This window comes from Electrophorus electricus, chromosome 6 (genome assembly GCF_041902795.1).
Source record: "Electrophorus electricus isolate QZ-2024a chromosome 6, ASM4190279v1, whole genome shotgun sequence".
Taxonomy (NCBI): Eukaryota; Metazoa; Chordata; class Actinopteri; order Gymnotiformes; family Gymnotidae; genus Electrophorus; species Electrophorus electricus.
The window spans coordinates 2,162,501-2,178,188 of record NC_137502.1 but is presented as its reverse complement, the minus strand read 5'-3'; the positions used below and the strand labels follow the sequence as shown (position 1 = coordinate 2,178,188).

General features: G+C 48.8%; 1 protein-coding gene across 3 annotated transcripts in view; it reads right to left on the bottom strand.

Moving 5' to 3' along the window:
- Positions 1-15,688, bottom strand: part of itpr2 (inositol 1,4,5-trisphosphate receptor, type 2) — a 70,238-nt gene that overhangs the window by 3,216 nt on the left and 51,334 nt on the right. For 2 of the 3 annotated variants that reach the window (XM_035525495.2, XM_035525496.2), the window contains 15 exons: positions 14,457-14,692; positions 13,972-14,172; positions 13,691-13,801; positions 13,441-13,536; positions 13,173-13,292; positions 11,340-11,450; positions 10,938-11,130; positions 10,699-10,824; positions 10,362-10,537; positions 9,945-10,109; positions 9,508-9,691; positions 8,756-8,833; positions 7,504-7,637; positions 6,959-7,124; positions 6,567-6,727 (listed from right to left, as the gene is read on the bottom strand). In XM_035525495.2, the coding sequence (XP_035381388.1) occupies positions 6,567-6,727; positions 6,959-7,124; positions 7,504-7,637; positions 8,756-8,833; positions 9,508-9,691; positions 9,945-10,109; positions 10,362-10,537; positions 10,699-10,824; positions 10,938-11,130; positions 11,340-11,450; positions 13,173-13,292; positions 13,441-13,536; positions 13,691-13,801; positions 13,972-14,172; positions 14,457-14,692 (2,258 nt within the window). The remainder of the gene's footprint in view (positions 1-6,566; positions 6,728-6,958; positions 7,125-7,503; positions 7,638-8,755; positions 8,834-9,507; positions 9,692-9,944; positions 10,110-10,361; positions 10,538-10,698; positions 10,825-10,937; positions 11,131-11,339; positions 11,451-13,172; positions 13,293-13,440; positions 13,537-13,690; positions 13,802-13,971; positions 14,173-14,456; positions 14,693-15,688) is intronic. The other variant, XM_081715337.1, reaches the window with a different exon arrangement.

Sequence of the window (15,688 nt, the reverse complement as noted above, 5' to 3'; positions counted from 1 at the left end):
GGGAACTGAAGTCCACTGTAGACATAGTGTGTGAGGGCAGCCTCAGCCTCCAATCAGTTCACTGTCCAATCAGCAAGTATGTCTTAATGAGTCCAATTGGTGCACTCAACAGGGGGGGTGGGGGGGGGGTCTGCTATTTGAGACCACAACCATCAGTTGCTCGGGGGAAAAACTCCATTGCGCACAGATGAAACTAGACGTCATAACGGGAGAACCTGACATATCAGAATGCCTTACCAAGGACAGAACCGTATTCCTATGATGCTGGAATGCTTTGTTTTTCCCCAAATGACATCAGAACGGGATGAGAAGTGCAAGATGCACAAAGAGAGTTGAGATCGTGGAGCAGTGGACAGTCTGGGTGTTAACTTGGAACTCTGAGAGGAGACTACCCTACGCAGCCGCGCAAGTGTGTGTGTGTGTGTGTGTGTGTGTGTGCGCGTGAGGCTGGAAATCTTCATTAACTTTCACTGCACTCCACTACTGCAGCAAGCTTGGGCTCTGGGGAGAAGCCCAGGTATTGCAGAAACTCCGCTGAACCACTGCAAACACACACACAACCTTGTTTGCACATGGAAAGTGGTTCACTCTGCAGAACATCACCCTTTAATAGCAAAGCCTAGTGCTGGCCCAGACATCTCTGGGTTTTGCCAGCATCTTACCGATACACACACACGCACACACACAGACACACACACACACACACACACACACACACACACACACACAGGTTCCAAACATCCAGCCTCTTCCGGCTCATAGCCACGCCCCTTCACCAGAGCGTCACACGGGGAGAGAGCGCCGCCTTCCTCCGGAAAGACACCTACAGTGCACAGGCATCATAGAAGCCCTGGAAATAGCAGCCTGATTGCCATAATCAGACTGATTAGCAGGGCCAGGGGCCGCATCCACTCATAGACAGCTGCATGTACGCGTTCCTGCGTGCACGCGCACACGGGCAGCTCCCAAAACTTAGTCTGAGAATCCAGGATAAGAAGATACAAAAGAGGAACAGAGACAGATGTGTGCGTGTGTGTGTCTGTGTGTGCGCGCAAGAACGAGACCCTACTGGGAATCGCTGACCTTTGCACTGTGCACTGATCACGAGTCCAGAGGCCCCAGTGTGGGTTCCCTTACCCCCTCCCAACTCCCTCCTGTTGCCTCCAATGGTGCATGACGATGATGTTGCCTAGGAGATGCCTGACTCACTGTGTGATAATGAGCGGCTGGGCAGGGGTGTGTGCACGCGTGCGTGCGTGTGTGGGGGAGGGGAGACTGAGCAGCGCACGTGTGAGGAAGGCTGAGCTATTAGTGGGCCACTTGAGATGGGTTATATAAGACTGCTGTAACTACTGTTGTACCTGCTCCGTCTCTCCAGTCTCTGAGAGTGACACACACACACACACACACACACACACATACACACACATACACACACACACACACACACACACACACACACACACTGTAACTTTGTTAGCATTAATGTTACCGTAAAGTTAGCAGTAATATCAGTAATACTGCTGTAACTTTAGCAGTAACATCATTAACGTTAATGTAAATTGAGCAGTAATTCCATTAATATTATGGTAATGTTAGCAGTAATGTCATTTATATTACAGTTATTATTATTATTATTATTATTGTTATGTTATTATATTAGGCAGTAATATCCCTAATTAATATGTTAATGCAATGTCAGCAGTAAGGTCATTAATGTTGCACCCATTTGTTAATGTGTTTATTGGCTGGGAATGAAGTGGCCTTGTTTTCGGTGCTAAAACAAAACCGCGGCAGGCAGGTGAAGGTGGGAGCTTGCAGAAACTTCCTCACACTCAGGACGGAAGTCCTCTGAATGAATGCTGCACTTGAAACATCCAGAAATTTGAATATCAACTGCTTCACCTCCTGCAGCTGTCACAGCGCCTTCCCCACACGGATGAGGACGGACCTCCGACGGAAAAATGTCCTGTTTCTCAGGAATCTTGCTCCCTCTCCCGTCTCTCTCTCACACACACATGCATGCATGCGCACACACACAGGTTCTTTATAAGGAGAGCATGTGTTAAAGCTTCCCAATGCTACTTATGAGTACTTTAGGCCTTTTAACATTTTTAGTGCAATAGAACTGATGTGGAGCAAGTGAGACACACGCATCTGAGTGGACGCATGCACGCGCACAGGAAGTCGAATACCAGGCAGACTAAAAGTGCAGCTTCTGAAACTACTGCAGGCTTTTACATTGATATTTAACCCCAGGAAATAAGGAAGAAACAAATCACTTCTGCTGCTTCAGAATGGTCTCATCTTCACAGCCTCATGAAGAACCCTGTGGCATGAACGCTCAGCTCATCCGTCACGGAGCCTGTCTGAGTCTGTCCATCATGCCCCTCAGACAAACACAGGCTTGTACCCACATAGAAAGCAGAGAGAGCGTTCCGTAAAACATTCAAACATTAACCAGCTGATTTAAGAGGATTTTAAAGTTCTGTTGTCTTATCAGTGGAAATGATATGGCATGAGAGACATCTCACTCACACACACACACACACACACACACACTCATATATGGCATGGCTACTGAACAAAAACCCACACTAAATTCAGACTGGAATTCTGCCAAACCGTAGCAGTTAGTGAAGGTACTAACGTAACTGAGCAGAGGCAGTTACAACCTAAGAAACAGGATAGAAACGGGGTAAGAAACAGGTAAGCTCAGAGGCTGTTTATTGGAGATGCAGGTTCTTGGTCTCAGGCAGTTAAGTGAAGATTATTGTGTACTAAACTTCATACTGATGGGGCTAAAAACCCAGTACGAGCTAACAAACCCAGCATGAACTAAGAAACAAACCCAGTAAGAACTAATAAACCCAGTACGATCTAAGAAACAAACCCAGTATGTGTTAAGAAAAACCCAGTACAAGTTAAGAAACCAACCCATTACAAACTAAGAAACCAACCCATTACGAACTAAGCAACCCACCCAGTATGAACTAAGAAACCAACCCAGTATAAACTAAGAAACCAACCCAGTATAAACTAAGAAACAAACTCAGTATAAACTCAGTATAAACTAAGAAACAAACCCAGTATGTATTAAGAAACAAACCCAGCACGAACTAACAAACCCAGTACGAGTTAAGAAACAAACCCAGTACGAGTTAAGAAACAAACCCAGTACGAGTTAAGAAACAAACCCATTACAAACTAAGAAACTAACCCAGTACGAACAAAGAAACCAACCCAGTACGAACTAAGAAACCAACCCAGTACGAACTAAGAAACAGACCCAGTACGAACTAAGAAACAGACCCAGTACGAACTAAGAAACAGACCCAGTATGAGCTAAGAAACAGAACCAGTATGAACTAAGAAACAGACCCAATATGTGTTAAGAAACAAACCCAGTACATACTAATAAACCCAGCACGAACTAACAAACCCAGTACGAGTTAAGAAACAAACCCAGTACGATCTAAGAAACAAACCCAGTACGAGTTAAGAAATAAACCCAGTACAAGTTAAGAAACAAACCCAGTACAAGTTAAGAAACAAACCCATTATGAACTAAGAAATAGACCCAGTACGAACTAAGAAACAGACCCAGTACGAACTAAGAAACAGACCCAGTACGAGCTCAGAAACAGACCCAGTACGAGCTCAGAAACAGACCCAGTATGAACTAATAAAAAGACCCAGTATGAACTAAGAAACAAACCCAGTATGTGTTAAGAAACAAACCCAGTACATACTAATAAACCCAGTATGAGATAAGAAACAAACCCAGTACAAACTAATAATCAAAACCCAGTACGTGTTAAGAAAAACCCAGTACAAACTAAGAAACAAACCCAGTACAAACTAACAAACGCAGTACAAACTAAGAAACAAACCCAGCACAAATTAACAAACCCAGTACAAACTAACAAACCCAGTACAAACTAAGAAACAAACCCAGTATGTGTTAAGAAACAAACCCAGTACGAACTAAGAAACAAACCCAGTACATACTCATAAACCCAGTACGAACCAACAAACCCAGTATGAGAAGAAACAAACCCAGTACGATCTAAGAAACAAACCCAGTACGAACTAAGCAACCCACCCAGTATGAACTAAGAAACCAACCCAGTATAAACTAAGAAACCAACCCAGTATAAACTGAGAAACAGACCCAGTACAAACTAAGAAACAAACCCAGTACGAACTAAGAAACAAACCCAGTATGAGTTAAGAACCAAACCCAGTATGAGTTAAGAACCAAACCCAGTATGAGTTAAGAAACAAACCCAGTATGAACTAAGAAATAGCCCCAGTACGAACTAAGAAATAGACCCAGTATGAGCTAAGAAACAAACCCAGCACGAACGAACAAACCCAGTACAAACTAAGAAAGAAACCCAGTACAAACTAACAAACCCATTATGAGTTAAGAAAAATCCAGTATGTGTTAAGAAACAAACCCAGTACGAACTAAGAAACAAACCCAGTACGTGTTAAGAAACAAACCCAGTACGAACTAAGAAACCCAGTACGAACCAACAAACCCAGTACGTGTTAAGAAACCAACCCAGTACGAACTAAGAAACAAACCCAGTACGAACTAAGAAACAAACCCAGTACGAACTAAGAAACCCAGTACGAACCAACAAACCCAGTACGAACTAATAAACAAACCCAGTACGAACTAAAACAAACCCAGTACGAACTAAAACAAACCCAGTACGAACTAATAAACAAACCCAGTACGAACTAATAAACAAACCCAGTACGAACTAATAAACAAACCCAGTACGAACTAATAAACAAACCCAGTATGAACTAATAAACAAACCCAGTATGAACTAATAAACAAACCCAGTATGAGTTAAACAAACCCATGACAAACTAAGAAACAAACCCAGTACGAGCTAAGAAACAAACCCACTACGAGCTAAGAAACAAACCCAGTATGAACTAAAACAAACCCAGTATGAGTTAAGAAACAAACCAAGTATGTGTTAAGAAATACTCCTTAAGAAACAAAGATACTATAGAACACAGACACAATCCAAATTTTTCATACTTGGCAGATAGCGGACGAATTAATATGCCTCCTATTTTTAGCAGTGAACACGGTGATCTGTCTGCAGAAAAGCCCGCCCAAGTTTTCTGCCGTCTGTACAGATTCCTACACTTTCCTAGGAGTGCGTGTGTCCAATTGGCACCCAGAGAAAGTGCTAACAAGTAACGCTGCGCACATCATCATCCATCCTCCTCCTCACCGCTCGTTAGCATAACATTAGCGGTGTCCTTAATGAGCAGTTAATTACTCCACACCACTTAGAACATGCTCAGCAAGAGGGCATAAGAGTGGTTCAGGCTGACACACACACACACTCACACAGAAGAGGAAGTCTGAAGCTGTAGTACGGCACACAACTCTGCAGTACGGGTGCGCTGACATGCACAGCGCCCCCCAGCTCTGTACTGCAGTACGGGTGCTCTGACATGCACAGCGCCCCCCAGCTCTGTACTGCAGTACGGGTGCGCTGACATGCACAGCGCCCCCCAGCTCTGTACTGCAGTACGGGTGCGCTGACATGCACAGCGCCCCCCAGCTCTGTACTGCAGTACGGGTGCGCTGACATGCACAGCGCCCCCCAGCTCTGTACTGCAGTACGGGTGCGCTGACATGCACAGCGCCCCCCAGCTCTGTACTGCAGTACGGGTGCGCTGACATGCACAGCGCCCCCCAGCTCTGTACTGCAGTACGGGTGCTCTGACATGCACAGCGCCCCCCAGCTCTGTACTGCAGTACGGGTGCGCTGACATGCACAGCGCCCCCCAGCTCTGTACTGCAGTACGGGTGCGCTGACATGCACAGCGCCCCCCAGCTCTGTACTGCAGTACGGGTGCTCTGACATGCACAGCGCCCCCCAGCTCTGTACTGCAGTACGGGTGTCCCCTACACCTTTCTTTTGTCTTTTTTGCCTCCGTTTATCAGACAGCACATTACGCTAACAAAGATGAGTCCAAAAATCCAGTTTAATGATTTAATTTATTAACACCATCAGGGGAAAACAACACATTTGATTATTGACCAAGAAAAAAAAGTGGAGGGTGAATGAGTGAAAGTGAGAGAGTGAATGAGTGAGAGTGAATGAGTAAAAGAGAATGAATGAGAGAGAGAGAGTGAATGACTGAGTGAGAGTGAGAGTGAATGAGAGAGAGGGAATGAGAGAGTGAGTGAGTGAGTGAGTGAATGAGAGAGTGAGAGTGAATGAGTGAGAGTGAATGAGTGAGAGAATGAATGAGAGAGAGAGAGAGTGAATGAGAGAGTGAGTGAGTGAGAGCGTGAGTGAGTGTGAGAGTGATTGAGTGAGTGAATGAGAGAGAGTGAACGTGTGAGAAAGTGAATGAGAGAGTGAGAGTGAAAGAGTGTCAGAGTGTGAATGAGTGAATGAGAGAGTGAATGAGTGAGAGAGTGAATAAGTGAGAGTGAATGAGTGAAAGAGTGAGAGTGAATAAGTGAAAGAGTGAATGACCGAAGAAGCATGTGTAGAAGACAGTGGGGGGGTGCTCACCTTGATCATCTGGGCCACGTAACTCTCGGGCCCCGTGTACTCCGTGGGGTCTTTGACTCGTACCAGAACCAGGAAGTACAGGTAGTGCCACATATTGTGCTCGGACTTGATGTGCTCCTCGAACGACACCGTCTTGTTGTCGAATTTGTCCCGCTCCAGCCCTGCGGGGAGAGCAGCAGGTGCCGCCCATCACGCGCACCACCTTAATGAGTTCTGACCTCCACCCCCCACACACGCGGTCACAGCCTTCGGTCACAAAGACGACTACGGCCTGTGTGTGACTGCTGAGTGACCCCGGTCGGCCTAAGTCAGCTCGATCAGCGGGGACCTTCAGACACTCCAGGCGCGCGCGCGTGCGTGCATGCGTGTGTGTGTGTGTGTGTGAGACCTACCGCAGATGAAGCATGTGGTCTTCAGAATCTCCTCCTTGCCCTGTTTCTCACTCCTCAGGTCAGCGAACGTGTCAATGATCACGCCGAAAATAAGGTTCAGCACGATGATGATGACCACGAAGAAGAACAGCAGGTCGTACACCACACGGGCCGCGAACATGGGCTCCTAACGTAGGGGAAGGTCAGGGGTCAGAGGACAAGGGGATGTGCAGTTTGTGCTCACAGACCTCAGAAGACTGAAGCGTGACCTAGATTAACCTAAGTACCTTTCTGAAGCTTTCACAAGCAGCTGGTAAACTGCACACAGGATGCAATAACTCATCCACAATTAGTCAGACTGTCCCTCAGATCTAGCACACTTCTGACTTAAAGCACCTCAAAGGCTAAATGGGTTTCATCCGTTTAGAATAAGTCGTGTGTAGAAATTTCGTGTGTATTTGTTATTTGTTGTATTTGTTCTATAAGTACAGTGCTGGGTTGTGTGTGTTTGGATATGTGGTGCCGATGGAGGGGTTGAGTGTGTGATGGGATGACGTCATGCTCACGTCTTTGGAGGGCTTGCGGAGAATGTCGGCAATGCCACCTCCGTTACGTAGTCCGTGGTTCAGCACCGTTATAATACACATGAGCAAAGTGTCACACACACGCTCTGCACCATCACTCTCTCCCTCCATATCTCCTAGGGAGTGGGCACACACACACACGCACACACACACACACACACACATCCCAATAAATGTTTTGAAAAGCAAAAGATTTTATGAGCCTACTGACTAAACCAAAGAAAGTGTTTAAGTAAAAAACTGCCTGCAAAATCTGCCTGCAGTACAGTAGGACGTCACACTGTGCTGAACACGGCGATTCGCCAATTCCCAGCGCCATTCTGTACGTACTGAACGCTGGGTTTATAAAAGTGAAAAAAACATTTGCAAATAAACACCAAACTCACAGAGAAAATAACCTCTGAAAAAGGTGAGAGCAGGATAAAAGTTGAATGAGAAGTCAGAGAAAGTCACAAAAAATGTTAGTATGAGACAGGAGGGAGAGAGAGAGGGGGGGTGGGGGGGGAGAGAGAGAGAGAGAGAGAGAGAGAGAACACACACACGTGTGGATGCCCAGAGGCACAGGTGATCTATAGAGACTCACAGCACCTCAGAACAAAGAACCCCATGAGTCACACACACACACACACACACACACACACACACAGAGGGAGAGGGAAGGAGAGCGGCGGGGGGGGGGGGGAGTGAGAGAGAGAGACAGACAGACAGATGGGTCATCGCCTTGGCAACATCGAAGATTGTTTTGACTCCATAACCTTTCATAACCTTTGAAACAGAACACAGACCCTCACAAAAGCATGAATACACAGACCAACACACACACACACAAAATCACCAGAGGGTCACTGGGAAGGAAAGTCAATGTCTCTCTCAGCAACAAGGGTGTGTGTGTGTGTGTGTGTGTGTGTGTGTGTGTGTGTGTGTGTGTGTGTGTGTGGTGGATGCTGCAGTCTTAGCCTCCACACACTGATTCCAGGACACCTGCAAGGAGCACTGAGACATCCACGGCGTTCCCACCAGTGGTGACTAACACGGGCTCTGCAGTGGACGTCAGGAACCCTGGTATTCCCAGTCCAGGCAGTCATTCGGGGGGTTTACCAGTTCACCCTGATTCTTTTGATGAGTTTGTTACTGGGGGCGAGGGTGGGAGAGTATTTATGGGCAGAGGGTCAACACTCCACCGGCTCGGCCATGCAGCGGAGAACAGAGAGCCCAGACCCCAGCGCAGGCTCACCGTATTGGGGTGCCGCAGGGGGGCATCGCTCCACCTTGCAGGTCAGAGGCTCCGCGTCACCCTGTGCCGTCGCCCTCTCTGACAGACCAGCCAGAAAGAAAGAGCAGAGTTAGTCTCCCCGGGAGGAGGTGACGCTCCACCCCACACACCTCCCATGGCTCCGCCCGTGGTGGGAGGGAGAGAGCACAAACATGGTGGTCTACTGTGTGTGTGTATGTGTGTCAGGACACGTTTGCACTCACAAGCCTCATCTGGCTAAACCTGTTTGATTTGTTCAATAGACATGGGCTGAGAAAAATGAGGATGTTCTGCATGACACGCAGCATGTGTGTGTGTGTGCTGTCCCCTATGCCAGAGCAGAACAAATGAGCTTACATAAGGGTGTGTGACCACTGCTGGATTACACAACATGTGTTAAACGGGTCACAATCCAACACACACACACACACACACACACACACACATGCCCTGCATGCACCTCACTAAGTACACATAACACATGGGGAGTCATCAAGAAAACAGTCCATGGTTCATTCACATGCTCTGGAGTGTGTACATGCTGGAGTGTGTGTGTGTGTGTGCTGAAGTGCTAAAGCGTTTACAACATGTGCACTTTCTCCTTTGCTTTGACCCAGACGGATAATAAACACTCGAGCTTGTTGAGTTGTGAGAGTGGACCTCCCTCCAAGGAAAGAACTCTTAGGATACAATGTCACCCAAAACCCGGGCCAGGCCACTAGGGGGCGCCGTACCCACAGAGAAGTAGGGCTCCACCTCCATCAGGAAGTCCTTCTGAAAGAACAGGAAGCCCACGATGGAGAAGAGGTATACGAGGATGATGGCCAGCACGGCGGTGAGGAAGATGGAGCGACCGTTCTTTGTCACACTGCGCATGACATTGAGCAGCGTCTCCTCTCTACGGACCAAATCAAACAACTACAAAGGAGGGTGGGGTGGGGTGGGGTGGGGTGGGGGGACCCAGACAGGAAGAACCAGAGTCTGTAAGTGAACATCGGAGCTTAGAACACGACATAGTCAAAACAGGCTTGTAACATTCAGTGAAAACGTGTGGAGTAGCAGAACCTAGCGAAGATCCAGAGATGGATGTGTGTGCAGCTCCTTGAGGTGTGTGCGTGACTCGGTACGTTGTGTGGTGTGTGTGTGTGTGCGGCGGCTGAGTAGGAGGTACCAGGATGCTGTAGAAGAACTCGTGTGCGAAGAGGCCAAGCATGCAGACGATGACGTAGGAGACGTGCAGTAGGAAGAAGATATCCATGATGAGCGCCTTGTAGCCACGGGTGAACGTGCCCTGGTTCCCCACGAAACTCACCAGGAACACAATCTTATTCAGCAGCTGAGAGGACAGAGCCAGGATTAGTACCAACCAACCAACCAACCAAAACAAACCCCCCCTTTGGCCTTGACCGTTCACGGCACGACTAATCGGCCGTTAGCAGGCGTGTGAAACGCCCGTGCAAGCCGTGAACACGCTCTCGTGCGTGCGGATCTAAACTCGGACAACGAGCGTGCAGAGGCAAGTGCAAACCCCCCCATCTCTCCCGAGACGTTGGCACTGCCCGGGAAGTGGACGCAGGGGGCGTCTTACGTTGGCTGCGCCCAGTAGCCAGAGCGAGTTGCTCAGACCCACGGTGTAGATGGAGCAGAGGATGACAGACACGAGAAAGGCCTGGATGCCCCCTCGCCTGGGCAGGACCACGAGCAGGCCCATGCTGACCGCCACGGCCGCCCACAGCACGATCGACAGGAAAGGGGGCAGGACACCTGTGGGACACACAGAAAGGTCCGTCAAGGTCGCGAACGGTGCAGCTTCTCTGACGCACGTGGACGTGAATCCGCAGCCTAGCGTTTCTGCAGCCCAGTGCTCTTCCTGAGCCTGCGTCACCCCCGAGTCACAGTGGAGCAGCTGGACGAGAGTGCAGTACCTTCATATCCAACTTCCTTGAAGGGGTAGAACAGGGCTACAGTCAGGTTAATGAGCACTGCCAGGTTAAAGGAGATGCTTCCCCACAGAGAGATATGCTTGGAGATCCAGAACAGAGCCACATTATCTACACACACACACACACACACACACACACAAGGACATCATTAACTGTCATTAATTACTAGCGGTAATAAAGGAGGGGTCCAAGCTGTTTCTGGTGTTTCCACCACGACATACTTCTCATTTTCCTCTGCCACCACATCTCGTTGTAGAGGTCGTCGAACTGCTGGAAGAAATGGTTGACCTTGCTGCCCTGGTCGTCGCGCTCCGTGGTGGTGAACACACGCACCTTGGACTCTTCCGTCAGGAACTCGCAAATGTTGGGAACGGGGAACACGATCTGCTCCATAGTGCGGTCGTGACGCACAATCTGTGACAATATGTAAATTGAGGATCAGCGCCAACCGATCAAACGACGGCCATTAAACTGAGAGAGGGGCCACGGATGAGTTCTATTGAGATGGAGTCACTGGGTTCGGATCTGACCTCAGAACAGTCACTGGCAGTTCTAGCACCATAGTAGTATATCAGAAGACTGATGATGATGATGATGATGAGGGTGTGCGTGTGGGCGTATACCTCTATCTGAGCAGTGTGTTTGGCATAGAATCTGAGCGATTCTTCTCCATCGACGTCGGCATCCATTCTGGGCTTCAGACACTGCTGCAGTGACTTTTTGTGACGTGCCAACTGAACAACCACACAACCCCACACACACACACACACACACCCACACACCCACACCTAACTGGTTTGATAGGACTCAATGCAGCACTATACTGATACACTAGACTATACACAGAAACTCAATCCCTGCAAGCAGGAAACAGAGCAAGTTAAGTGTCTTAACAAAGACTCTCCTCGGTGCTGTGAATCTGCAGTGCTATGACTCAACCCGAGGGCTCCGCCCCAAGACCACGGCATAAAGGAGATTCCTTACATGAGTAAAATGAGAAAGTCGCTCTGGATAAAAGCATCTGTCAAATGCCAAAAATGTAAACGTAAATGTAAATTCCAGCGAGCATCTGTCCCTTCAGGCCAGCATCTCGCTTGGCCTTGCAGTGATAACTACAGACAGACAAGAGTAGAGCCTCTTCATACATATTCATGAGCATCACATGTGACGGGAGAAAGTAAAGGGTTACTGTCCGACAAGCTGCATTTACGAAATCAGCACCTTAGCAGGTGTAGCTGGACACGCACGAGGGAGAGGAGTTGCGTGTGTAGCTGGACACGCACGAGGGAGAGGAGTGTAGATGATGGATACACACGAGGAAGAGGAGTGTGCGTGTGTAGCTGCACACGCACGAGGGAGAGGAGTGTGCGTGTGTAGCTGCACACGCACCAGGGAGAGGAGTGTAGATGATGGATACACACGAGGAAGAGGAGTGTAGATGATGGATACACACGAGGAAGAGGAGTGTAGATGATGGATACACACGAGGAAAAGGAGTGTGTGTAGATGGACACACACGAGGAAGAGGAGTGTAGATGATGGACACACACGAGGAAGAGGAGTGTAGATGATGGACACACACGAGGAAGAGGAGTGTAGATGGATACTGAGGCCCTCCAGAGAAGGATGACAATGAACATATTGGTATCTACATCAAATTCATTGTGCAGCTGCACCGTAGGGATTTTGGAATTATTCCAGGACATCATGCATGACCACGAACTCCAGAAACATTTTTACACATAATTAATAGGCCTATTAACAGTCAGTAAAAAAAAAAAAAAACAGTGCATATTTACATTCACATTCTTTACATTTGTGCATTTATCCAGAGTGACATACGATTTCAATCATGTTAGAGGCGGGTGAACGCCGTGTTTACTGGCCTTGCCCAGGCACTCTTCTTATTCAGTGGGGTGCACCTTCCTGGACATGTCCCCATCTACATCCCCCACGCACCACGTTTAGATTCTGATATAGACTTCAGAGACGCCAGTATTCACAGTACAGCAGGACAACTGGGAATCACAAGGCTTTCAAATATTCTTCCCTCCTTCCGTCCAGGAGGCTCTGGAGATACGCAGGTGTCTGGGCTCACGCTTGTTTGTCATGCTGGAAAATGTGTGTGAAAGCAGCGCTAGACAAAAGGTCACAACCTCAGGCAGTGTGACTTGTTGCACTGAACTCCAGCAGAACATAAAGTAATGCATTTCTGAAAATTTGTGTGCACACGTGTGTGTGTGTGTGTGTGTGTGTGTGTGTAAAACATGAAACCGTACAGGGGAGGTAGCGTTGGAGCAGTGCTGGGTTTAATGAAGTCTGCTAAATCTCTGGGACAGAAATAGCCCGTGTGACACGGGGCTCACACGCACGTCTCCCGGCACCAGCTTCCCAACCAACAGCAAAAAAACCTCAAAGCTCAGCACGTGCTAATGAGTGCCCCAAGCCCCGCCTACCTGATGTGCCAGGATGTAGATGTTGTGGCCAACGTCTTTAGGACTGATGGGATCTCCGGAACCCTCCCCATCAATACCACTCTCAACACCTTGTTCATAGGCTTCCTTAATCACATTTATCTGTGCGCACACACACACACACACACACACACACACACACATGCACACACAATATAGGCACCTTGTAGTACGATGTTAAACAAAAATACCCCATACTGTTAAGATGTTAAAGGTCGGACGCCTGGCCCCCAGGAGCCCAGTGCCTTACCAACTCACTGGGCCTCATCTTGTCCAGGATGTTCTCTGCGTTCTCGCTGTCACGGCAACTCTCCATGATGGCCAGCAGGACCTTGGACGCGTTATTCTGGCCAAACAAGCACAGGCACGTCTACGGCCTCAGAATCACATCCTTAGTGTCACGTGAGGGCCAGAAAACTGTGTGTACGTGTATGTACAGAGTCCTGTGAACACTGAGACAGTGTGACACAGATTCACGGGGGCGTGTTGGGTGATTGTACCTTCAGCTCCAGAACGAGGTCCATTCTGTTCTTTCCCAAAGGCTCGATGGGGTTGACTATGAGGACGATGATGATGTCGATGCCGTTGGACTCGTGCTTGGCTATGCACGACTGAGGAGAGAAGAAACCCTTCATCACCACCACCACCACCATCATCATCATCATCATCATCATCATCATCATCACCACCACCACCACCACCACCATGATACAGGAAGACACAAGCAAGAACCAGAAGGCAAGGCCGGGTCAGCAGGCCGGTTCTGGACGGACCGGGCTACCTGGTTCTCATGGCAGGGGCCCTGACAGTACTCCGCGAGGGTCTCCAGCGTCTGTCGGACCAGGTCCACGTTCCTCTCGTTGATGTAGAGGCCCAGAAGACCCAGGCCACCTGTGGTGCTACCGCAGATGCAGTCGAGAAACTGCAGCGTCTCGCACACCAGGTTGTAGTTGGTCTTGTTGTTCTGGTCCCGAAGGAAATTCTGCACGGTGTGACGTTAGAGACGTTAGAGCTGGCTCACGTGCACCAGGCCACGTGGACCGAACCAATGTGGCTCCCGTCACGGAGCAGATGTTTGTCTCTATCCTTGCCTGTGGAGCTGTCTGCAGGTGTTTATTTACAGTTGAACAGAGCAGCCTAGGGAACCTTCTAGATCATCCAACATGCGAGCGCAGCCACAATAAAGCAACACCTGTTGCAGGTGAACTGGTGCTGGTGTACTAGACCACCTGGATGATGTGTGTGTGTGTCACCCTGCCGTCATACCTGCAGGTGGCGGTTGTGGTTCTCACAGAGCAGCTGCAGAAAGCGTAGGATAGGTTTCATGATGCCGATGGCTGGGCTCATCTGCACCTCCTCCACCTCGTCCTCCGCCTCCTCGCTGCCGGGCTCCAGGTCGGGGTCACCCTCCTTGCGGTAGGTGCTGTACGCCTTGGACGTGGCGCTGGAGGCATCCTTCAGCTGACCCCTCATTTCCTCCTTCAGGTGGAGGGACTCCCGGCCTGCGGGTGGAGAACCGGTCACTCCTCTGGGCACACACCTGGCAATGTGTGGCGTAAACACCGTAACTACAGAAAGGTTAGCTAGGGTGCAGGCTGGGGTCAACAGCATGAGCACAAATGAGCTTTTTCTCCCCACAACAACATATTTCACAGTTGGCGAAACCCGAAGGAGGATGTGTAGTCGAGTTGGACTGAGTTCATTTTGGGGTGATCTCTCAGCCCTGAACTACGGACACAGTCCTGTTCTGAGGCTTGAATGAGGTGCGCACACACACACAGGAAGTTGAAGTGCTCCACCTACCACTACCTCTTTCAGGCAATTCTATTTAGTAAGTAGTCACATCTGAGCACCTTTCATGCAACACCACAGGGATGGAGGGACTGATTGGGTATGGGCACAGGTATTCACAGGGGGGCATTTAATACCATATGCACAAGTCATGTACACATTTCAGAGACTCCCTCATTACCATGGACCTCATTTATTGTTGTGAAAACGTCCTTTTTCAGATTTTTTGTTCAAGGGCATTTAAGATCTACAGTAAATACAATTTACAAAATCACATCTTTTGAACATTCCAGAATTAGACCATATGTAACAATCAGGTGAACATGTAAAGGCAACGATCAGCCTATTAGCAGACACGGACGTCTGCTCAGAATGCTGCAGTGTGTGTGTGCGCGTGTAATTGTGTGTCCGCACACGCATAACTGTGTGTTTGTTTATAACTGTGTACACGTGCGTGTGTGTAACTGTGTGCGTGTGTGTACGTGCGTGTGTGTACTGTGTGCGTGCGTGTGTGTAACTGTGTGCGTGCGTGTACGGGCGTGTGTGTAACTGTGTGTGTGTGTGTAACTGTGTGCGTGTGTGTACGTGCGTGTGTGTAACTGTGTGCTTGCGTGTAGGGGCGTGTGTGTGTAACTGTGCGTGTGTACGTGTGTGTGCAACTGTGTGCGTGTGTATGCGCGTGCGTGTAACTGTGTGCGCGTGTGTAC